Source organism: Ascaphus truei, chromosome 11, assembly GCF_040206685.1.
Source record: "Ascaphus truei isolate aAscTru1 chromosome 11, aAscTru1.hap1, whole genome shotgun sequence".
NCBI lineage: Eukaryota > Metazoa > Chordata > Amphibia > Anura > Ascaphidae > Ascaphus > Ascaphus truei.
This window is the reverse complement of record NC_134493.1, coordinates 52,728,792-52,752,607: the sequence shown is the minus strand read 5'-3', so window position 1 is coordinate 52,752,607 and position 23,816 is coordinate 52,728,792. Positions and strand designations below refer to the sequence as shown.

Below are 23,816 nucleotides of genomic sequence, written 5' to 3'. Positions count from 1 at the left end.
TCCAGGACCTATTTTGATTGGTTCACGAGTCTCCATGACAGCAGTCTGGACCAACCCCGGCATTCCGTGTCCCTGGTGGGTGGGGCTCCCGGGCCACACTCGGCTGGACTGTCCCCATTCTCTCCAGGCCACCAAGCCGCGGGTCAGCATTCTCTGCTCGTCCGTCGCGGACGTTCGGACCACAACCCCCTTGGAGATGCCAGACAAGGAGAACACCTTCGTATTAAAGGTGGGGCTTGTCTTTAGGGGAGGAATGGCTTGGGAATGGGTAACCCAATGGAAAGAGGGTGGACAATCCCTCCCAGAGACCCGGCGGGGTCAGCATTGCGTTCTATGAGAAGTGAGGATCCTGTTAAGAATAGGGAGACCCCGATCCTATTAATACACCGGTAATATGCCATGGCTCCATATGTGCTTTATGTCGGTGATTCCCAACAAGGAGATCATGAGGGGTCTCCAAAGGCTTCTTCAAAAGAGACAAATCTGTAATGGCGGATCCCAGGGCAGTACAGCGGGTTTGTGAGCCCGTGTGGGGACTGCGCACTTGGTAATGCCCCAAACTGCCCCTTAGCGCGCGTGTGCGTGTGCGTGTGTGTGTGTGGTGGGAGATTGCAGTCACAGCTAGAGCTTCCAAAGTTGCTCCCCACAATGCTTTTGCAGCAAGGCATTGTGGGGCTTGAGTTTGGAAGCTCTAGCAGTGAGTGGCAGCTAACCCCCCCGCTCCCCCCCATGCTGCTTGCAAGCACTGAGGGGCTGTTTGGGGTCTTGTTAAGTGGGCGTTCCCCCTCCCCACAAGCTCAGGCCTAAGATCGGTCACACCATTTGTTAGCGATAGTTGGCAATAAGATATAATATTTTCTAGCACAATGTTAAACATGTTGGGAACCGCTATGCTAAATCAATTTTAAAGTAAAATTATAATCTACATTTTTTTTTTTTTGCATTTGAATAAAATGTTTATTTTATTTCGAAGCTGAACGCTGGGGTTTTGTGTGCCTTTGTAAATTTCTCTATACATTGTTCATGGCCTGAGGCTGTGACACACTTAGTGTGTCAGAGACGCCCTGACTGGAATCGCAGGAACTTCACCGTCTCTCAGAGCCACTTCCCCACGCTGGGGGAGAGACAAGCTCCATCCACATGAACGGGGACTCCAATCTTCCCCAGCACGGGGACGCAGCTTCGATGTATATTGAATAAGCTTCCGCAGGGACCGCGCGGGAACGGGTTTATTGGGTGGCACTGACCGGAGGCGCTAATGCTTTTTCTCCCTGCCGCACAGACGGAGAATTCCTCGGAATATATCCTGGAGTCGGTGGATCCGCTGCAGATGAGGTCTTGGCTGTCTGACATAAAGGACTGCATGAGTTCAGGGTGAGACCCTTCTCCCAGCCCCATTGATTGTATGCTCCTCTCCTCGCTGCCTAGTTAGGCTTGTTCTATAGTAGGTGCGGGCGCGCGGGCACGTGACGCACACTTATTGTGTGTACGGTCCGTGCTGCCGGGAGCAACGTGTGTGTGTGTGTGTATGTGTGTGTGTGTGTGTGTATGTGTATTGTGAGTTATTAATTTATTATATATTTTTAAAATGTAAAAAATGGCGTTGTGTGTAAGAATAAATTATTTATTAACATTGTACACGCACACACGCACACACACGCACATACATTACAGCGGCGGTAGCGGCGCGAAAACGTACTTTTCGCCATCTTCTCCCCTGTCGCCCGGCTCCACGCTCACTGCCGCGCGCGGCCATTATATTCCGGGCCTAACACTTGGCCCACGCAAAGCCTGTATCTGTTCCCTCTACTTGTATACACATGCAGACTTCAAAGGGCCTTATCAGAGAAGCTGCCTTATCCTAATCTCCTCACATTTAGGTTCTTTGATGTCTACTAATGCCATTGAGTGAAAGGGGCGTGGCAGTACTGTTTATTTAGGTGTCGGGCTCATTTTATAGAATAAAATACACAAAATAAAACTAGAGGTAAAATTGGGACGCAAACCTTAGACAAGCTATTGGATAACCGGGGCGTGTTTTTCATGGGCTGTCATGGTCCACGCCCACTTTTATTCTTTGGACACACAGTGTCATGATGGGGCGAGGGGGGCGTTTTCAACCACTGTGACATCAGCAGGGCCTCTGGCCAAGAGCCACGCTGTGCCACCTCACCTGTTACCCAGCTCCCTCTTGCCCTGTCCTTTGTCTGCTAACCTCCGCTGTTTGCCTGGCAGGGACAGAGCCGAGTGTGCCGACCTGCCTCATATTAACCATTCGGAAAGCATGCCGAGCCGGGACCTACCTCTGCTTCCCACGGAGAGCAGCGAACAGCTCTGCAAGGTACGCCCCGCACCGTGCGTAACGTCTACCGCGAAACCTGTCCCTCCCCCCCCCCCCATATGTTCCGGTTCAAATCGGTCAACACGATTATACTTGAGCGTTTACTTTTAGTAATGTTGACGCATATATATTTCCACTTTCTTAGATGCACGGGGAAGGTTCAGTAAAAATGGCGTGTGTGTATATATGTGTGTATATATACATATGCGCACACATGTATGTGTGTGTATATATACATACATATACCTATAGTAGCAGGCTCTCCAGGACTTGTTAAAAATATTTATTACAATATGTCAACATTTCCTCTCTCTTCGTCCCTCCCCTTACCCTCTCCTCTCTTTCCACCCTCTCCTTTCTCTTTCACCCTCTCCTTCTCTTCCCCACCCTCTTCTCTCTTCCCCCCTCTTCTCGCTTCCCGCCCTCTTTCTCTCTTCCCCCCCCTTTCTCTTCCCCCCCACTTTCTCGCTTCCCCCCCCTCTTCTCTCTTCCCCCCCCCTCTTCTCTCCCCCCCTCTCTCTCCCCCCCTCTTTCTCTCTCCCCCCCTCTTTCTCTCTTCCCCCCCTCTTTCTCTCTTCCCCCCCTCTTTCTCTCTTCCCCCCTCTTTCTCTCTTCCCCCCCTCTCTTTGTCCTCTTCCCCCCCCTCTTTCCTCTCTCTTCCCCCCCCTCTTCTCTCTTCCCCCCCCTCTCTTTGTCTCTTCCCCCCCCCTCTCTTTCTCTCTTCCCCCCTCTCTTTGTCTCTCCCCCCCCTCTCTTTGTCTCTCCCCCCCCCTCTCTTTGTCTCTTCCCCCCCTCTCTTTGTCTCTTCCCCCCCCTCTCTTGTCTCTCCCCCCCCTCTCTTTGTCTCTTCCCCCCCCTCTTTGTCTCTTCTCCCCCCCTTTCTCTCTTCTCCCCCCCCTTTCTCTCTTCCCCCCCTTTCTCTCTTCCCCCCCTTTCTCTCTTCCTCCCCCCCTTTCTCTCTTCCTCCCCCCCTTCTCTCTTCCTCCCCCCCTTTCTCTCTTCCTCCCCCCCTTTCTCTCTTCCTCCCCCCTTTCTCTCTTCCTCCCCCCCTTTCTCTCTTCTCCCCCCTTTCTCTCTTCCTCCCCCCCTTTCTCTCTTCCCCCCCCTTTCTCTCTTCCTCCCCCCCTTTCTCTCTTCCTCCCCCCCTTTCTCTCTTCCTCCCCCCCTTTCTCTCTTCCTCCCCCCCTTTCTCTCTTCCTCCCCCCCCTTCTCTCTTCCTCCCCCCCTTCTCTCGCCCCCTCTTCCTCTTCCCCTCTTCTCTCCTCCATTCTCTTTCCTCTCTCTTCCCCCCCTCTTTCTCTCTTCCCCCCCTCTTTCTCTCTTCCCCCCCTCTTTCTCTCTTCCCCCTCTTTCTCTCTTCCCCCCTCTTTCTCTCTTCCCCCCTATTTCTCTCTTCCCCCCCTCTTCTCTCTTCCCCCCCCTCTTTCTCTCTTCCCCCCCTCTTTCTCTCTTCCCCCCCCTCTCTTTGTCTCTTCCCCCCTCTCTTTGTCTCTTCCCCCCTCTCTTTGTCTCTTCCCCCCCTCTCTTTGTCTCTTCCCCCCCCCTCTCTTTGTCTCTTCCCCCCCCTCTCTGTCTCTCCCCCCCTCTTTGTCTCTTCCCCCCCCCCTCTTTGTCTCTTCCCCCCCTCTCTTTGTCTCTTCTCCCCCCCTTTCTCTCTTCTCCCCCCCTTTCTCTCTTCTCCCCCCCTTTCTCTCTTCTCCCCCCCTTTCTCTCTTCTCCCCCCCTTTCTCTCTCCCCCCCTTTCTCTCTTCCTCCCCCTTCTCTCTCTCTTCCTCCCCCCTTCTCTCTTCCTCCCCCCTTCTCTCTTCCTCCCCCTTCTCTCTTCCTCCCCCTTCTCTCTTCCTCCCCCCTTCTCTCTTCCTCCCCCCTTCTCTCTTCCTCCCCCCTTCTCTCTTCCTCCCCCCTTCTCTCTTCCTCCCCCCTTCTCTCTTCCTCCCCCTTCTCTCTTCCTCTCCCCTTCTCTCTTCCTCCCCCCTTCTCTCTTCCTCCCCCTTCTCTCTTCCTCCCCCCTTCTCTCTTCCTCCCCCCTTCTCTCTTCCTCCCCCCTTCTCTCTCCCCCTCTTCCTCTTTCCCCTCTTCTCTCCTCCATTCTCTTTCCCCTCTTCCTCCTTTCTCTTTCCCCTCTTCCTCCTTTCTCTTTCCCCTCTTCCTCCTTTCTCTTTCCCCTCTGCCTCCTTTCGCTTTCCCTCTGCCTCCTTTCTCTTTCCCCTCTGCCTCCTTTCGCTTTCCCTCTGCCTCCTTTCGCTTTCCCCTCTGCCTCCTTTCTCTTTCCCCTCTTCCTCCATTCTCTTCCCCTCTTCCTCCTTTCTCTTTCCCCTCTTCCTCCTTTCTCTTTCCCCTCTTCCTCCTTTCTCTTTCCCCTCTCCCTCCTTTCGCTTTCCCCTCTGCCTCCTTTCTCTTTCCCCTCTGCCTCCTTTCGCTTTCCCTCTGCCTCCTTTCGCTTTCCCCTCTGCCTCCTTTCTCTTCCCCTCTTCCTCCTTTCTCTTTCCCCTCTGCCTCCTTTCTCTTTCCCCTCTGCCTCCTTTCTCTTTCCCCTCTGCCTCCTTTCTCTTTCCCCTCTGCCTCCTTTCTCTTTCCCTCTGCCTCCTTTCTCTTTCCCTCTGCCTCCTTTCTCTTTCCCCTCTGCCTCCTTTCTCTTTCCCCTCTGCCTCCTTTCTCTTTCCCCTCTGCCTCCTTTCTCTTTCCCCTCTGCCTCCTTTCTCTTTCCCCTCTGCCTCCTTTCTCTTTCCCCTCTGCCTCCTTTCTCTTTCCCCTCTGCCTCCTTTCTCTTTCCCCTCTGCCTCCTTTCTCTTTCCCCTCTGCCTCCTTTCTCTTTCCCCTCTGCTCCTTTCTCTTTCCCCTCTGCCTCCTTTCTCTTTCCCCTCTGCCTCCTTTCTCTTTCCCCTCTGCCTCCTTTCTCTTCCCTCTGCTCCTTCTCTTCCCTCTGCCTCCTTTCTCTTTCCCTCTGCTCCTTTCTCTTTCCCCTCTGCCTCCTTTCTCTTTCCCCTCTGCCTCCTTTCTCTTTCCCCTCTGCCTCCTTTCTCTTTCCCCTCTGCCTCCTTTCTCTTTCCCTCTGCCTCCTTTCGCTTTCCCCTCTGCCTCCTTTCGCTTCCCCTCTGCCTCTTTCGCTTTCCCCTCTGCTCCTTTCTCTTTCCCTCTGCTCCTTTCTCTTTCCCTCCTTTCTCTTTCCCCTCTCCTCTACGCGTGCGTGCGTGTGTGCGTGTGTGCGTGCGTATATATGTATATGAGTTGGTAAGAACATGCACTTCAGGTCTTTAGAAACACGATTTGGCCCACTGCAGAGCCTTCTTCAGGACTTGAGGGTCCGCAGTGAGTCGAATCCGCCATCTTTATTTCTCTCCAGGTACAGGCAAAAATAAAAACAAAAAGGCTTTACCAGAAGGCCTATGGAGCTGGGAGTGCTGCGGTTTTAGGGGGGGAGGGGATAGCTGATTCATTTAAAGCAGAAATCCCCCAGAAATTAGGTATGGGGGAGGGTCTCTGTTCATGTTCCCGTGTCTCCACAGGAGCTTACGGGGTCTGTCAGAGCGCCCCTCTGCCTCCATCTCCCCCAGCTCCGTCTCCATAACTCCCTCGCATTTTGACTCCATGGAGCTCCTCCCGCCAGAGCTGCCGCCGCGGGCGCCTATAGATGAAGTCGAGAGACCCCAAAACCCTGTGGGTGCTCCCTTCCCTGACACCCCCGACACTGCAGTAGGATCACGGGGTGTGCAGGAGAGAGAATTCTGCAGGTGTCCCCAACTGAGCGGGAGGCAGCGTCCGCTCCGCGCGTGTTTTCCTGGGCGGGAGGCGGCGTCCGCTCCGCGCGTGTTTTCCTGGGCGGGAGGCGGCGTCCGCTCCGCGTGTTTTCCTGAGCGGGAGGCAGCGTCCGCTCCGCGCGTGTTTTCCTGAGCGGGAGGCGGCGTCCGCTCCGCGCGTGTTTTCCTGAGCGGGAGGCGGCGTCCGCTCCGCGCGTGTTTTCCTGGGCGGGAGGCAGCGTCCGCTCCGCGCGTGTTTTCCTGGGCGGGAGGCGGCGTCCGCTCCGCGCGTGTTTTCCTGAGCGGGAGGCAGCGTCCGCTCCGCGCGTGTTTTCCTGGGCGGGAGGCGGCGTCCGCTCCGCGCGTGTTTTCCTGGGCGGGAGGCGGCGTCCGCTCCGCGCGTGTTTTCCTGAGCGGGAGGCGGCGTCCGCTCCGCGCGTGTTTTTCCTGGGCGGGAGGCAGCGTCCGCTCCGCGCGTGTTTTTCCTGGGCGGGAGGCGGCGTCCGCTCCGCGCGTGTTTTCCTGGGCGGGAGGCGGCGTCCGCTCCGCGCGTGTTTTCCTGGGCGGGAGGCGGCGTCCGCTCCGCGTGTTTTCCTGAGCGGGAGGCACTGTCCGCTCCGCGTGTTTTCCTGAGCGGGAGGCACCGTCCGCTCCGCGCGTGTTTTCCTGGGCGGGAGGCGGCGTCCGCTCCGCGCGTGTTTTCCTGAGCGGGAGGCACCGTCCGCGTGGGATCTCTGACTTTAATGCTCTGGTCCATCTGTCTCCACAGCTTCATTCCTGTTTCAGGGGGATCCGGAACCTGCAGACGGGGAGCACCCGCTGTCCGAGTACCAATGGTTCCACGGCACCTTGTCCCGGTTGAAGGCGGCACAGCTTGTGCTGGCTGGTGGCACCAGCAGCCACGGAGTCTTCTTGGTGCGACAGAGCGAAACGCGCAGGGGGGAGTATGTGCTGACCTTTAACTTCCAGGGCAAAGCCAAGGTGAGCAGGGTTCAGTACCGCGGCCTCCTGCCTCTTACGCTTTATTCGGCTTCTCTTTCCTGGTGTTTTCTTGCTTTCTCGTGCTCTTCCCTGTCTCGTACTCCACATCGCGCACTCTCTTCCATCGCAATGTCTTGTGTTCTCTCTTCCATCCTCTTCCCTCTCTCCTCCTCCTTCTGTCTCTCTCCTCCTTCTCTCTCTCTCCTCCTCCTTCGGTCTCTCCTCCTCCTTCGGTCTCTTTCTCTCTCCTCCTCCTCCTCCTGTCTCTCTCTCTCTCTCCTCCTCCCCCTCCTCCTTCTGTCTCTCTCTCTCCTCCTCCCCCTCCTCCTTCTGTCTCTCTCTCTCCTCCTCCACCTCCTCCTTCTGTCTCTCTCTCTCTCCTCCTCCTCCTCCTTCTGTCTCTCTCTCTCCTCCACCTCCTCCTTCTGTCTCTCTCTCTCTCTCCTCCTCCACCTCCTCCTTCTGTCTCTCATTCCTCCATCAGCCTCTCTTCTCCCTATTTCCTGTGCTCGCTCCCTCCTCTTTCTCCCCTCCTGCTCACTTCTCCCCTCCCCAGCACCTCCGCTTGTCCTTGAACGAGGACGGCCAGTGTCGGGTGCAGCACCTCTGGTTCCAGACCATCTTCGACATGCTAGAACATTTCCGCGTCCACCCCATCCCCCTGGAGTCGGGAGGCTCCAGCGACGTTACGCTCATCAGCTACGTGGTGTCTTCTCAGCGGCTGCACGGTGAGCAGGTCCGGGAGGGGACGCGACCTTCACCTGTCCCAACTCTTGGCGCACTCATTCCATAAACGGCATTAACCATCTAGACTCCAGGGTGGGCTTCACGTTGCTAGCCCCTTATGACCGGGAAAGTGTTCAAGCCCCACACAGGGCCACAGTGACCGTCAGAGGTTTAATGACCGGTCTAGCCAGTGAACTATGATCTGAATGACTTGGATAATAACTTTGTGGGCTTTAATATACCAGAGGGCATAAACAAAAAATCTTATCGAAACCAGGGGGTCCAGCATAGCTGATTGGTGACCCCCCAGAAATCTGGAGACTCCCCGGTTCCAGAGATATTGGTATTTAATTTTGTGCAGTTTTTGACCCCAGCGTCCATGGTGTTTGCCCAATGCACCCCGATCTATCACAGGCTCGCCACTCCGGGGGGGGGGGGAGGGGGGGTGTAGTCATTGGACCATCAATGAGCTCCAGTGGACCCCCTGGTTCAGTTAAGATACAAAAAAAAATTCTGTTTGGCCGGGATTGCTGCTTTAAATCCTCCCCACGTGATGGACGTGACGGTTCTCCTCTGTGTGCCGCCATGTTCTGCGTCTGCTGTCCGGCTGTCACCTCCTGTGATGTCATTATGGCTCTGCCGGTGACGGGGATCGTTTGGTGACAGCAGGACGGACGGGGGGGGGGGTTGGAAAGGCGTTATTTTAGGTTTGGATGTCATATTATTTCGTGTTAGAAGTGTCTGCAGCGAGAATCGATTATTTAGTTGGTTGTATCTTGACAACCACCCCCAGCCCCCCCCCCCCCCAAAAAAAATATTCCAGCACTCCAAATAAGATGCCTATATCCAAATCCTAACGGTGTAAGAACCAGTGTAATGCCTTAGAACTGGGGCGGCCAACTCCAGTCCTCGAGGGCCCCCAACGGGTCGGGTACAGTGTTGGGGATATCGATGCTTGAGCACAGGTGGTGCAGTCAGAATGAGTGAGTCACTGATGGAGCCACCTGTGCTGAAGCAGGGATCTCCCGAAAACCTGACCTGTGGGTGTCCCTTGAGGAGTGGAGTTGGCCGCTCCTGCATTGCGTGACCTAAGAGGAAAGGAATCCTGTTTTCTTGCTCCTAAGGTCGCGCTAATACAGGGCTCTCAAACTCCGTCCTCAAGGGAAGCCAGCTGTTATGGATATCCCTGCTTCAGCACAGCCTGAGCCCCTGATTGAGCCACCTGTGCTGAAGCAGGGATCTCCCGAAAACCTGACCTGTGGGTTGTCCCTTGAGGAGTGGAGTTGGCCGCTCCTGCATTGCGTGACCTAAGAGGAAAGGAATCCTGTGTTTTCTTGCTCCTAAGGTCGCGCTAATACAGGGCTCTCAAACTCCGTCCTCAAGGGAAGCCAGCTGTTATGGATATCCCTGCTTCAGCACAGTCTGAGCCCCTGATTGAGCCACCTGTGCTGAAGCAGGGATATCCATAAAAGCTGGCTTGTTGACGGCCCTTCAGGACGGAGTTTGAGAGTCCTGCCCTACCACGTGGTAATCCCGGTACGGCGAGCGATATCGCCAAACGTGGCGGCTTCCTGCTATAACCTGTTTTTTTTTTGTTTTTGTTTTTTCATTTTTATTTTTTTTGTGCTACTTTTAAGAACAAAATGTTTGTATATTTTTTTTTAAGTACTAACAAGAAAGTATTTAAGATTTTTTTTTTTTTTTACATGTATATAATTGATAATTAACAATTTTTTAAGGTCTTTACAGGAAAACAAACTGTGTTTATTGCATAGACATATTTAGTCGGATAAATGTAGGTGTATTTTTTTTATTAATATTTATATTTAATATTTTTTAAACCTCTCAAATTTCCCCGGTAGGGACAGTTTTTTTACGCTCGTAATCTAACTACCTCTTCCAGCGATCAGACTGTTTGTCAGCCCTTTACATGCGCAGATTTGTGTGCCGTGTGTAATGATGAAAGCCAAGCAGATAAACATAAGTATCTGCTGAGCTTGAATCCAGCTGAACCAGATCCACGGCTGTAAGAGGTGGCTGCTTCACCAACACGGGGGGAGGGGCCGAGTTTGCCCCCCCATCTTCCCCCTCGTCCGTCACATGCATCGAACCCCCCCCCCTTCCCTCCTCGCCCCATCCTCCTCTCTGATTGGCCCCCGTCTGTTCTTTGCAGGCCGTGACAGGGCTGACAGTAGAACGACCGTGTGTGAGGTCCCTCACCGCATCCCAGACTCACCATCAAACCCCATCTCCATTGGAGCGAATGACTGTATGTAAGTTCCGCCTCTAACCACTCATGCGCCTTACACCCCGGCCATCGTCCTCTCCGGCAGGGGAGGGGGCGGGGGCATCCTCTCCAGCAGGGGAGGGGGGGGCGGGTGCCACAGTCCTCACCAGAATGGGAGAGGGGTGGGAAGGTCTCAGCAAGAGAGAACAAGGACAGAGGCGACCTTTGACCCTGTGGTTACATAGTTACATAGTAGATGAGGTTGATAAAAGATATGCGCCCATCAAGTTCAACCTATGCTCCATTTAGACGACAGATACTTTATCCTATATCTATACTTATTGATCCAGAGGAAGGCAAACAAAAAACCCAGAGTCATATCATCCAATGATATCTCATAAGGGGAAAAATAAATTCATTCTTGACTCCAAGAAAGCAGATTACTCCCTGGATCAACATCCTTCCCATGTTTACTTATTTGGTATATCCCTGTATACTTTTCCTTTCTAAAAAGATGTCCAACCTTTTTTGGAACAAATCTATTGTATCTGCCATCACAGTCTCCATGGGTAATGAATCCCACATTGTAACTGCCCTTACTGTCAAGATCCCTTTCCTTTGTTGCTGGTGAAATTTCCTTTCCTCCTGCCTTAAGGGATGCCCCCGAGTCCTTTTGTACTGCCCGTGGGATGAATAGTTGTTTTGAAAGCTCCTTGTATTGTCCCCGAATATATTTGTATATAGTTATCATATCCCCTCTTAGACACCTCTTTTCTAATGTAAATAAATCAAATTTAGCTAGGCTCTCATTAAAGGTTAGATAGTCCATCAACTTTATTCATTTGGTGGCTCTTCTCTGCACTCTCTCTAGTTCCATTATGTCTTTTCTAAGGAGTGGAGCCCAAAACTGTGCTCCATATTCCAGGTGTGGTCTTACTAATGGTTATAACTAATGTTACATTTGGACATGGTGGATATTGTGCTGTTTAACAAACATGGTCCAGAAAATAGTTTAATCAAAGTGTCATAAATGAATTGCCAGTCAAGTGGGGGCCTCTTCTGCATCGATACGTATCCCCGGCAGCCACACAAACGTATTATAATTACCGATTATAGGTCAACCCCCTTATAACGCTGGGCTTGGGGCCCAAAGAATCACATGGCGCTATAAGCGGATCGCGTTAGAAATAATGTACAATTGTATGCATTGTACAATAAAGTATTTAAGATACAAATAATCGTGTTGTAAAGTATTCATAAATATGAAAATTGGGAGCCACGCTTGCATCGCGTTATAAGCGGATTTGCGTTGTAGCGGATCGCGTTATAACGGGGCTGAGCTGTATTATGTATGACGTGGCAAAATGGTTCTCAAAGCATTACACAGTTTCCAACAGTTCATTCCCCTATTTTTTTGTCATCTGTTGCAAACTGCCCAATCGTTGTATCGCCCTAATTTTAAATGTAATAATTTCTCACCACTCTGGGCCAACACCGTGTTTGCGTCGACACACACAAAATGACAATTATGGGCGCTAGGTCACCAACACAAAAGCCGCAATGATATCTCTGTCTCCTGACGAGATGTTGGCCGCTGGAACGGGGCGGACCCTGGCGGCCATTTTCTCTTCACTGCGCACGTTCTCTTGTGCCGTGTATCTCGGGAACTGAGCGGTTCACGGAGGGTAGCGTCCGGCGGATAAGTTCCGGGGTATCCCAAGGTTAGGCAATATAAAAGAAAACCCTATATAATAATAATAAAAATATATATCTATTTTTTTTGTGTCCAACTTTAAATGTTATGTGCTGTGCTGCAAGTTATACATGATGGAAAGTTGCATAAACCCTATAACTTCAATAGTATTTACATAGACCAAAGATAACATGCATTGCGTTACCGGCTCCGCTAACCGCTTACAGCAGGAGTGGCCAACTCCAGTCCTCAAGGGCCACCTACAGGTCAGGTTGCCAGGATATACCTGCTTCAGCATAGGTGGTGCAGTCGCCGATTGAGCCACCTGTGCTGAAGCAGGGATATCCCTAATACCTGACCTGTTGGTGGCCCTTGATTTTCGGCGCTGGCCGCTCCTGGTTTACCCCAGTAGTTTTCCACCTGTAAAGAACGGCGGATCCCCCTACATTGTATTGCGACACCATAGACCATTTACTACGAGTTCCCAGAACCACAACCCACCGATGCTACGTATGTAACAGGACTGGCGCTTTGAGAGGGCTTCTATTTTTTTTTTTCCCAATCAAATGACCGCTTTTTATGTCGAAATTCTAATGGGAGAGCGCGCGCACAGAGGATCTATGCAGCAGCCGTGGGACTAAAGTGCCTCGCGTAACAAAGCGTTTAATAAATATTACAGCTCCAACAACATACATTACACTCGTATCTAAAATAATATTCTCCTACCGCCACGTTTATATAGGTGGCTCGATTAGCTGCAGTGTTTCCCTATAAAATTGTATTTCCGTCAATTTCTACAGAGCACTGTACTGGGCCTCCAGTTATTCCGGCGAGCTGCTCCGAATCTCGTATTGGGAGTGGCACGGCATTTAGGATCAGTTGTACTGGAGAAATGTCTCCTAAACCGCTGTATCCGCTGGGTACGCACTTTGAGACGGGTATCTCTCTCTCTCTCTCTCCCAGTAATCGCGCAATGTTGTTATGCACCTGAAGGGAGGCGCCAGTTTGTACTGACATTAAGATGGCTTTGAGCCGTTGCACCTTTATTACCTGTATGTACCACACATTAAACCGTTATGGTGACTAAAAAAAGGGAAATCAAAATCTCACGTTGTGAGCACATTGACACGCCTCAGACAGGTCTGCGGCCCTGCCCTTCCCCGTTATCTCTTAGCGTACAGTGCTTCCAGTGCAGCCAGGGATTCTGGGTAATGAAAACACAAGGAGGGGAAAAGGGGAAGTGGAGGGGGAAGGAATACCCTCGCTACTGCTTGCTGGATGTGGCTATGTGGAGGTGCTACTATCAGGGGTAATGTCAAATAGAAAAAACAGAGAGAGGTAGAACCCCAAGGAGAGCACTCTACCAATGTGTAGGTTCTGATACATTTTGGCTACACATTGGTAGAGTGCTCTCCTTGGGGTTCTACCTCTCTCTGTTTTTTCTATTCTGGGTAATGACACGGATTGGAGCACAGTGGGTCACCTTTTGCTTCAAATCCATTGTAACCTGTTCCTGGCTGTGCACTTCTTTAACCCACGCTGTGCTGGACAGCTGTGTAATGCGGCAGGCATAAGCTTCTAGGGGTCCATGTTAAAATGGATAAGAAGCAAGAGGTGACACTGTGCTCATTTGCATGTCATTACCCATAATCCCTGTATGCTAAGAGATCAAAGGGACTAGCGGTGCTGCAGACCTGTCTGTATAAACTAGCTGTGCCCGGCATAGCATACGCCGATCTAGCAGATCCTAAAGGTTATTAATGAACCATTACTCTTTGTGTCCACCCCTCCTTGCAATGCCTTACTGTCTCTTGTCCTCTCTTCCCCACCTTAGGCCGAGTCCATAGAAGGACAAGCCGTGCTGAGCCGTGCGGACGCTCCGCGCTGAGCCCCTGCATCCTCAATGAGGATGCCTTGAGAGGGGGCTCACGCAAGCGTCCGCAGGCGTGCTGACAAGTTGGAGGTTTCAGCCGAGCGCCAAGCTGTTTTTCGGCGCGCTGTCGGCTGAAAACCTCCAATCCCAGCACAGCAGTGTCGACGTCACTGCCCCGCCTCCAACCACCTCCCCCCGGCTCCGATCGCGCCCGCTGGCTCGCCTGTATGGGCATGAAATTGCCCAGATTTCAGCAGGCGAGCCTCAGCGTCAGCGCGGCTCGGATCGCCTCAGCCCTCTGTGGCACGGGCCTTATTCTCCTCTCCATCATGCCCTGCTCGTCTTTGCCCTCTCTTTGCACACGCTGCCTTACGGTGTCTGCTCTCTGTGCACACTACACTCCCCCCTCTCCTACTTGCCTCACCTGTCTCCTCCTCTCCTTGCTGTCTCTTGGTCTCCTCCCCTCCTTGCTGTCTGTCCTCCCCTCTCTTTGCACTCCCACTCTCTTCCCTCCTCGTGATCAGTCTCCTCCTTTCCATCTCTGTCTCTTCTTCCCTCCTTGTACGGAACATACCCAAGCCAGATATATATATATCTCTATCATGAAATTACCCTTTTTTTAGAATTGTTTCATTAAAAAAAAAGGCGAAAAATGCATATATTGGGTCTTGCGGCACTACCAGAATTGTTCTCTGGCCAACATCTGATGGTTCCGCATAGCACAGGTTAGCAATCACTGGTCTGGAATGGCTGACGTTGTGTTATATGGGTGAGCGCTTTCTCTCAGTTGCTCTGGTGTCTAAATGGGGTTGGTTTTCTCTTCCCTTTTTTTTTTGCAGAGGCAGCCAGCAGCCGTAACCCTCCCCCTCTCCCCCCTCACCCCTTGTCTCGGCACCAGAGCTCAGAAGGGGTCCTGCAACCTCCCTGGTACCCACCCAACACCACCTCCCCGGACGAGCCCCCGGTCAGCAGGCCCCCTCCGGAGCCGCCCGCCGTCGCTCAACACGAGGAGGCGGCGGCGGCGGCGTGTGCCGAGGAGCAAGAGGAAGCCTCGATCCGCCTGCAGCAGCTCCAGCCAGGGGGTGCCAGCTCTGAGGACGCCAGTGATGCTGGCAGCGCTGCGTCGCGGGCACGGGCCGTGAACAACCAGTATTCCTTTGTGTGAGCGAATGTGAAGGATGTTGGCGCGACTGGCAGAGAGAGAGTGTCTTGCGTCTTGCACCTTTCCCACCCCGCGCCTCCCCCAAATATCCGTGCGCACCGCTCTTGCATCCTCCCTTGTTTAAATGCCCTACATGCTCAGAGATTGATGTACAAGTCCCGTACATGAGGGCACACAGATACACTACAGGCCAACGTGACTGGGCACGCCTTGGCATACAGGTGCTCTACTCCTTGGGTGCCCTGGTTGGACGTGGAGAACCCAACATGCATGATTGCTGATGCAATGCCAAGGCATACACATACACTACATACCCAGGTAATTATTTTATGCCACGCCTGGGATTATACACGCCCTGTATGCCCACTTCACTGCTCACTCCATGCCCAGGCTTAGAAAAGCCCTTTTGTGCCCAAATGATTACGGGCAGATGGGCCTACAATTGCACCCCTCACCAAGATGATCCAACAGCTTGCTCTCATGCCATGCTCTGACCTAACTCCATGCCGCCATTTAGCAATTTCCCTGGCCATGTTGTTGCCCGTTCTGCTGCCCATAAAGTTGCCCTCTTACACGCTCCAGCCAAAGGGGGCACCTGCTAACTCCCTTCCACTCGTCCTTTGCCCCACTGGAGCCCAAAAACTGCCCGGGCACATCTTTATACCCTGCTTACCTTCTAACTGCCTTCCATGGCACGTGCTTGCACCCTGCCCGCTTACCCACCCCTCATCCCCAGCTATGGCTCTGCTCCGAGACAGGGAATGTATAAAGGTTTTGTGCCGTGAATACACGAATGGTGGAAAAGCCTGATGAATGATACTAGCGCCTCAAGTATAAGACACTTGAGCGTGCGTTTGAATGATTTCCAGGCGCTGCGTGAGAATGGGCGCACTTGCTGGTGCTGCGAGATAATGAATGAATGGATCGTGGTACAGCGACGGAGAATGAATTCTTTCGACTGCGCTGAGCGAGAATGGATGCAACGCTAGCTACAGTGAGAATGAATACGTTTGGAGATGCTATGAGGCTGTAGGTCAGTGGTCGTCGCCGTATCTGTCCTGTTGAATGAGAGATTGGTTGACTCTTTCGGGGACTGACATTCGTCGCCTTCATAGATCAAACAAGTGTAGCGAGATCTCCAAACCTCACAGGTCTCTTCTTCACGGGTGCAGTGTGTACGGGGTGAGCGTGAAGCGGTAGCAAGCAAGGAAAAGGAATTAATTTGACGGTACTGCAAATAAATTAAATCTGAGGATTACGTAAGAGACGGCAGGAATTTTGACGGTACTGAGAGTGAAAGAGTTTGAAAGGTATTTAAGAACCGGAATCAATTAATTTGGCGGTACCCGCGGATTAATCAATTTGACGGTACTTGCAAGCGAATTAATTTGCCTGTACCTGCAAACGGGCCCGTTTGGCGGTACCCGCGTAGCGGATGAATTTGGCGGTACCCGCGTAGCGGATGAATTTGGCAGTACCTGCGAGCCGATGAATTTGGCGGTACCCGCGAGCAGATGAATTTGGCAGTACCTGCGAGCCGATGAATTTGGCGGTACCCGCGTAGCGGATGAATTTGGCGGTACCTGCGAGCCGATGAATTTGGCGGTACCTGCGAGCCGATGAATTTGACGGTACCCGCGTAGCGGATGAATTTGACGGTACCCGCGTAACGGATGAATTTGGCGGTACCTGCGAGCCGATGAATTTGACGGTACCCGCGTAGCGGATTAATTTGACGGTACCCGCGTAGCGGATGAAGCTGATGGTGCTTGCAAATTAATTTGATGGTACGCGCAAGCGGACACGTGTTGCGGTACCTTCTCGTGACGTTGCGTTTGACGGTACCCTGAATATGAGAGTGTTTGTGACGATTATTATTGAGGCTCAGAAGCAGCCGCAGGCTTCTGACTTTTCTCCACGTGTTTCCCCCGTGTGCCCGGTACGTTCCATACAAAGTCCGATCTCTTCACCACGTTACACAGACACTCGCTTAACACGCGTCTCAAATGTAGCACGAGAGAACCGTGACCCATGAGTATTAGAGACCACATGTCCCCTGTGGCCGACTCTCAATCCAAGGGGAGCTTTCAATTCTTTTATTTTGTAATTTTTTTGTTTGTGTTAGAACTAGATTCCAGCACAGCTACAGCTCCGAACTGCGTCGGGTCACAGAGGTACTCACCAGACACGTTTTGCAGCTCGGGGCAGCTGGGCACTGAACAGGGATCTAGAAAAGCAGACTACAGACTATTAGCCTGAAATGTAGCCTCGAGGTGAGGTTTTGTACATGTGTGCATTTTTGTTGTCCATAACAAAAATTGTGAGTGTGTACATCAGTGTTTTTCAATCAGGGTTCCGCGGGCCTCCCTTAATGCGTTCTGATCAATTTTCAGGTCATTTGAAAAATTGTACCAAATACAGAAGAATTTACAATACATCTGATCTCCGACGCACTATTAGAGAGGGTTGGGGTTCCTTACAATGCATCTGATCTCAGACGCGCTATTGGAGAGGGTTGGGGTTCCTTACAATGTATCTGATCTCAGACGCGCTATTAGAGAGGGTTGGGGTTCCGCAGAATTTCACAGTATAATTATAGGGTTCCTTAAAACAAAAAAAATTGGAAACCACTGGTGTAAATATATACACACACACACACGTACGTATCGAAGTGTGTGTATGTATACACACACACACACACACACACACACACACACACGTGTGTAAACAAATATAATATATCTACAAACGTGTATGTGTATATGTACGAATAAATTGTAATATATATATATATATTACGCACCCACACATTATACAAACCGTTTTGTGTGTGTACACACACGGTAGAATATAACCTTTAGGATACAATTGAATGAGATGCTGATATCCTCTAGTGCTGGGAAGGTGTCCTATCGCAACGAGACTGCAGCACACGGCCCAACACGGAGATTCCATAACACTACCCCGCGGCTTCCGCTTCTTCTGGCAGAGTCGGCAGAAGTTTATCCTCTTGAGTCCACGTTCGCTAATTGGTGCTCCGCTTCAGCACGTCCTCACTCCCATCAGTTGGAAATAGGAGCCGGGTGTGCGGAGGCGTAGCACCATTTATTGAACATGGGCCTCCTCCCTCCCACAAAGAATATACACTAACCCGTCATTTCAATTTCTGTTTTAAAGCCGCAGCATCTCCCCCTCCCCCGGACATTTTTTCTTTTCTCGCCACCCTTCCAGTTTGGGCCGATGGGCGTCCAGTGAAGCGCGCTGAATTTCCAGCTCCTGCGGTACTTACTGCTGAAGGTGGCGCATTGCAGTTCCCTCCAGGGACAACATGATGGCAGCGCAAACCTCCCGCACCTCGCCGGCCAAAAGGAAGCCGCAACGTCACCCGTCCTGGCTTCCTATTGGCCCTCGGGGGGGGGGGGGGTTGGGGATTTAAATGTTGAGTACCGGCGTTGCCTTCACCGATAAGTATACTGGGATCCAGTGAAGGGGCCTAGTAATGGGGGGTAGGGAACGACTGCTGGTTTAATTTAATTATATCAGATTGTTAAACTACATTTTAAAAGGGTGTAGTCTGCTTTTGTGTGTTCTCAAAATATATGTATATATATATATATATGTGTATATGTATATATATATATATATATATATATATATATATATATATATTTCCACGAAAACACTAAAATATATATATATAAAATTTTCTCCCAATTAAGTAATCATTTTTTTAATTTATTTTTCTACTGTGGAATAGTGACATTAGGTACTTTTTTTTTTTTGTTTTTTTTTCTGGAGCTGTTTTTATCTAAAGGTTTTCTGTTTGTTTATTTTGCATTTGTAAAACCGTATTTACCTTTTAAAATCTATTTGCCTAAAGTATATCTTTAAATTATTTATTATACAGAAGGAAAACAAAAAAAAAAAAAAAAAAAAATAATTGGTCGGATCGGTTTTAGATACAAAAATGGAAGAAGAAAAAAAAAAAAAAAACACACGGAACGGGGGAAAAAATAAATAAAAACAAACCGGAACCGAACGAAGGAATAAGCCGTTTCTTTCTTCGAAATACAAACCATGTATTGTTTAACGAGATTAAAAAACAAACAAAAAAACACTTAACTGAGACCGTGTGGCGTGTGCTTCTTTTACACTTGGGGATAATGAAGTAATGATACCGTTTTACAATGTGTGGTTGAAAGGTGGAAAACGCGCTCTGTGAGTAAGGTTACTGGACATATGCTCATTAGATGGGTCAAAATAAAGGTCCCACCTTTCATTGTATATCAAGTATATACGGCCCGGTTCTTTTCACAATTTATTCGGAGACCGTAGAAAACATCTTTCACGGCACCATTTCAGTCCGTTACATCATTGGGGTATATAGAATACAGTTATACAATGGAGAATCTTTAGCTTGTTTGCTCTTAGCTTGGGTGTTTACCATTGGATTGATAGAATTCAGAATCATTAAATCTTTATACGTTTTTCCTTAGCCTGCATAAGGCCCCGCTCCCAGTGTCCGCTGCGGCGCTTGCTCCGGCGTGCGTGCCGCACAGCCCTCTATGGGGCAGGTCCCAGTGGGCGTGTGTGTGGGCGCGCGATGACGCGTCTGCCGGCAGGGAAGACAAAAATGTCACGTGGTGTGCGGCAGCCAATGGCAGGGCAGATCGGGTGGGCCAATAGGGAGTGTGCTGTGCTGACGTCATGGCTGCGCCCCTCCCCCGTAATGGCTGCGCTTTCCCATCGCTCCGCTAGACCGCACAACGCGGCTTTCGCCTGTGCACACGCCGCCAGAAACTCTGGGGCCATAGCCTTAACATAGCAATCCCTGTTTTTGTCAGTGTCAGCCCAAAATGTTCTTCGTTAATCATCTAACATTAGAACACTGTTTCTCCATTTACTTTGATTTAGAAACCCCTTCTTTGTTCTGTCACTAAGTAACTGTAGTTAATCCTATGTTCCTTATCTTTTAATATCCATCTCTATTGTATTGTCTTTTACTACTATCTATTTCACTAAACTTTGATTCCAAACTATTGATCATATACTATTGAACTCAGCAGACATTAAACATACCAAATTTCTAAATCACATAAAACATGTCTACATCTGCGTGTCTTGAAAATTGGGGGAATGGGGGAGAGGAACTGGGTATGCCCTCCTCAGCTGATGACTAATGAGGGAGGAATAGTAGGGGCGGTGCTATCTGGGATATGAGAGTGAGCAAAAAGGAAAAACAGAAATCCCTAGTGATGCAACTCCCTAAAACCCAAAAATAATAAAGTTTTAATAACTAATCAGAAAACATGAAAAACACTAATTAAAACCTAATCAAGCGCATGTTGAAGAACACTAGTGAGTGTATTCTCACTGGGTACCTGAGGACGCCCCATCTATCAAGTTTATCACACTTCAATATCTATATTGAGGGTTACAACACCATATAGTGATAAAGAATGTCTGGGGTGCAGGTATCTCTACGTATGGTTCAAATCAATTCCAAATATTGGGATAAACCACCATAGATAAGGAGGTGTGACAGCAAAAGAAAAGGATCCAAATCAGCTGCATATATATGCATATAAATATATATATATATATATATATATATATATACACGCGGCGCCAGGATACCAAGAGTTAACACAATGTGTCTCCTGTGAATAGAATGATACAGTGTATTCACAGGTATAGCAGCAACACAGCTGTAATAGCTCCGGTCTCAATGGTAAGCTTGCTGTTACATACTCGTGGTGAAAGTAACCTAAGGTGGTTACCTTGTTACCTGGAGGTTAAGTCTGGCAACATGTAGCTACCAGGACAGCGTGTGATGGCAGATGAGAATGCCATATAAACACACGCTGGATATTGACTCCCACGGTCACCACATAAGAACCCTAATGCTGCTAAACACTCTCCTAGTACTAGCTAGCGGGATCCTGTCTCGGCCCACATCATTTTTAGCTAGCCCTGAACAGGTACGCCTTCTGGTGTTGAGGAACTGACCGGGCTACTGCTAGTCCGGTCGCGCACATGTGACGTCACCCGACACGTGTTTCGTTCCGTGAAGGAACTTCTGCGTGTCTTCAGACTGATATAACTTTGTATCTTTGTAGAGACATCTTATCATTTTCCAATGTCATTTCTAACGTAATACTAAATTATTTCACTAGTTACATGCTGAATATGTGTATAGAGAATGTAGCATAATTAATATTTAGACTTGAAATCGTTCTGTCTTCAGTTACTGGCAATGTACTTTAACCCAGGCTCTGCTGTAATGCTGGGTAATGCGACAGGCCTAGGCTTATAGGGGTCTGTGTTAATATAGATTTGAAGTAAAAGGTGACACTGCTCATTTGCATGTCATTACCCAGAATCCCAGGCTGCAGTGGAAGCAAGGTATGCTAGAGCAGGGGTGCGCAAAGTTCCTGAGCTGTGTCCCCCAGCCTGGCATCCCCATCGGACCCCTTCACCCCCTTTGAACCCGGCATCAAATGACTCTGCGGGTCATGTGACGTCACCCCGCTGCATCATTTGACGCACATTGCCATGGCGACACGTCACGACCCGATGCCGCGTTGCCATAGCGATACGTCGCAGAAGAGCCGGCAGAGAGCAGGTAAGGGACTTTGAGGCCTCACGCCTCCCCCGGCATTTAATTTAAATGCCTTAGGGAAGAGCGCAGGGGCTCTAACCGCCGCGCCCCCCCCCCCCCCCAATTTGCGCACACCTGTGCTAGAAGATAATGGGGACCTGTCGAGACGGATATCCTGAAAATCTGACCTGTTGGTAGCTCTTGAGGACTGGAGTTGTCCACCCCTGGACTACATAAAATAGCAACAGTCCGCCCTCCAGAGGTCTTGAAAAACATGTGAAGAGTTAATGTAGGGTCAACATTTCGACCCTTCCTTGGACCACAAAGGTCCAATGAAGGAGTTGCACATCGATCCCACATTAACCCTTCACATAGCTTTTGAAGACCTCTCTGCAGGACGGAGCGTTGCCATTTTATCTGAATGCCGGGATCTGTGGATATCTCCGCGTCCGAGGCAGTCTGCAGCGGTTATACGGAGAGGGCTTTAGAAATTACCCCTGGTCTAGGACATTTGGTCCTGGCCGCTTTGCCGCAACCAAGTCTCTGCTGCCGGCCGCTTCATCGCCACGGTAAATCCCTAACTTTACCCCCTACCCTAAAACCCCCTAATCGTGACCCCTAAAACTAACACTACCCCCTTCCCTAAAAACCTTAAGGCCCCTTTACCCTGCTCCCCTACCCTAAAAATCTTAACCCTGGACCCTAGTCCCCTAACCTAAAAACCTTAATCCCTTACCCTAATCGCTACATTAACCCTTAAATGAACTTTCGTAGTTACATAGTAGATGAGTTTAAAAATGACATAAATCCACCAAGTTCAACCGATACTTTTATTGGAGAAGCGTGCGTCGGCGCAGCGTCCCTCTGCAGCCCGAACGCCGGCGGAGACTTGGTCGCGGCCGCCCGGTCTGAGGCGTGAAAGTGCTCACAAGTGATATTTGTGTTTGCTGACTTCTTGTACACATTGATATATAGAAAAAGGACCTCGTGAAATAGGAAGGCGAGGCTCCTTATTGCTAAAACAAAAAGAAAAATAAGTATCGTCTGCAGACCGTAGGAGTTGTGTTAAATGATCTATAATGTGCTCATCAGTTTTAAATCGATCACCCGTTTTTAAGATGCTGAAGGCTCAGGGCTTCAACCAATGGGAGACGAGGGATTCAGCGCTCCTTTAAAAGCTGTGTCGCTCGCCATTTTTTCCCCCTGTAAATTTTGGAGTTCTGGGAGCTGGTGCCACGGGACTGGAACAATGTGATCGTTTCCGGGGGTCCCGTAAATGAGAATTGCTGCCGGATGCTGGAAGCAGAAGGGGCCCCCAAGTTCCGTTTCGATTGGATGATCTGTTGGCTTGGTAACCTTGGTCACCCCCTAAAAAAAAATGAGCTGGTGCCCGTGACGTACTAGGCTTGTCGTAAAGGCTTATGACGTTCGAGGGCCCATGCTGCGTCTAGGGTTGCCAGGTGGCTTCTCCAAAGATACTGGAGACTACGCCCAGGCTCCTGATTGGCTGCGGACGCTGCCCAGCCCCATGGCTACAGCCCTGCTCAGGGAAATCCCGCTGTCCCCCCAAAGCTGACCACCTCATTATGTCCAGAGAGGTTATACTGGACACATTCATGTCAAGTATTACCTCTCATTTTTTACTGGACAGTGTCTAAAATACAGGACAGTCTGGTTCAATGCTGGACATCTGGCAACCCTAGGGGTTGAGATCTCTTCATGCCCTTTCCAACGCCATTTATATTTGTTAAAAAAATATGCTGCTCTTTTCAGGAGATATAAACGTTTGAAATATTAAGTGACCGGGAGGTTAAAATGGAGCTCTTCCCGAGTCCAGTGCAGTGCAATGGTTACCATGGTAACCTCAGATGCTAGAGATTGAGAAAATCATGATTTGTAACACAGACATTTTCTTGTTTTACCTCTTTTTAAAGGAGAATATGCTTCTAAAACAAATGTCCCCCCACCCCCCTAGGTGAGAAGCAGAGGTTCTCCAGAGCTGAACTGTCACTCTCCACCAAATATGTCACTCTTCCCCCCCCCAATGTCACACATTCCCCCTCCAACACCAATATGTCACTCTTCCCCCTCCCCCCCAATATCACACATTCCCCTCCTCCCCCACATGTCACTTCCCCCTCCAACCCCAATATGTCACACTTCCCCCTCCCCCCCAATATGTCACTCTTCCACCACCCCCCAATATGTCACTCTTCCCCCTCCCCCCAATATGTCACTCTTCCCCCTCCCCCCAATATGTCACTCTTCTCCCTCTCCCCCAATATGTCACTCTCCCCCTCCTCCCCCAATGTCACTCTTCCCCCCCAATATGTCACTCTTCCCCCTCCCCCAATATGTCACACACTCCCCCAAATATGTCACTCTCACCCCCTCAAAAGTCACACTCACTCCCCCCCCCCCCCAAAAAAAAGTCACACTCCTATGTCGCTCAGTCCTCCAGAGCAGTAGCGTCTC

General features: G+C 50.4%; 1 protein-coding gene across 1 annotated transcript in view; it reads left to right on the top strand.

Moving 5' to 3' along the window:
- SH2B1 (SH2B adaptor protein 1) overlaps positions 1-18,866 on the top strand; it is a 28,005-nt gene extending 9,139 nt beyond the window's left edge. The window contains exons 3-9 of the mRNA XM_075565098.1: positions 6-229; positions 1,283-1,374; positions 2,236-2,342; positions 5,847-6,047; positions 6,848-7,059; positions 7,616-7,787; positions 14,418-18,866. Of these exons, the coding sequence (XP_075421213.1) occupies positions 6-229; positions 1,283-1,374; positions 2,236-2,342; positions 5,847-6,047; positions 6,848-7,059; positions 7,616-7,787; positions 14,418-14,743 (1,334 nt within the window). The 3' untranslated portion in view covers positions 14,744-18,866. The remainder of the gene's footprint in view (positions 1-5; positions 230-1,282; positions 1,375-2,235; positions 2,343-5,846; positions 6,048-6,847; positions 7,060-7,615; positions 7,788-14,417) is intronic.
- Positions 18,867-23,816: the final 4,950 nt, after the last annotated feature.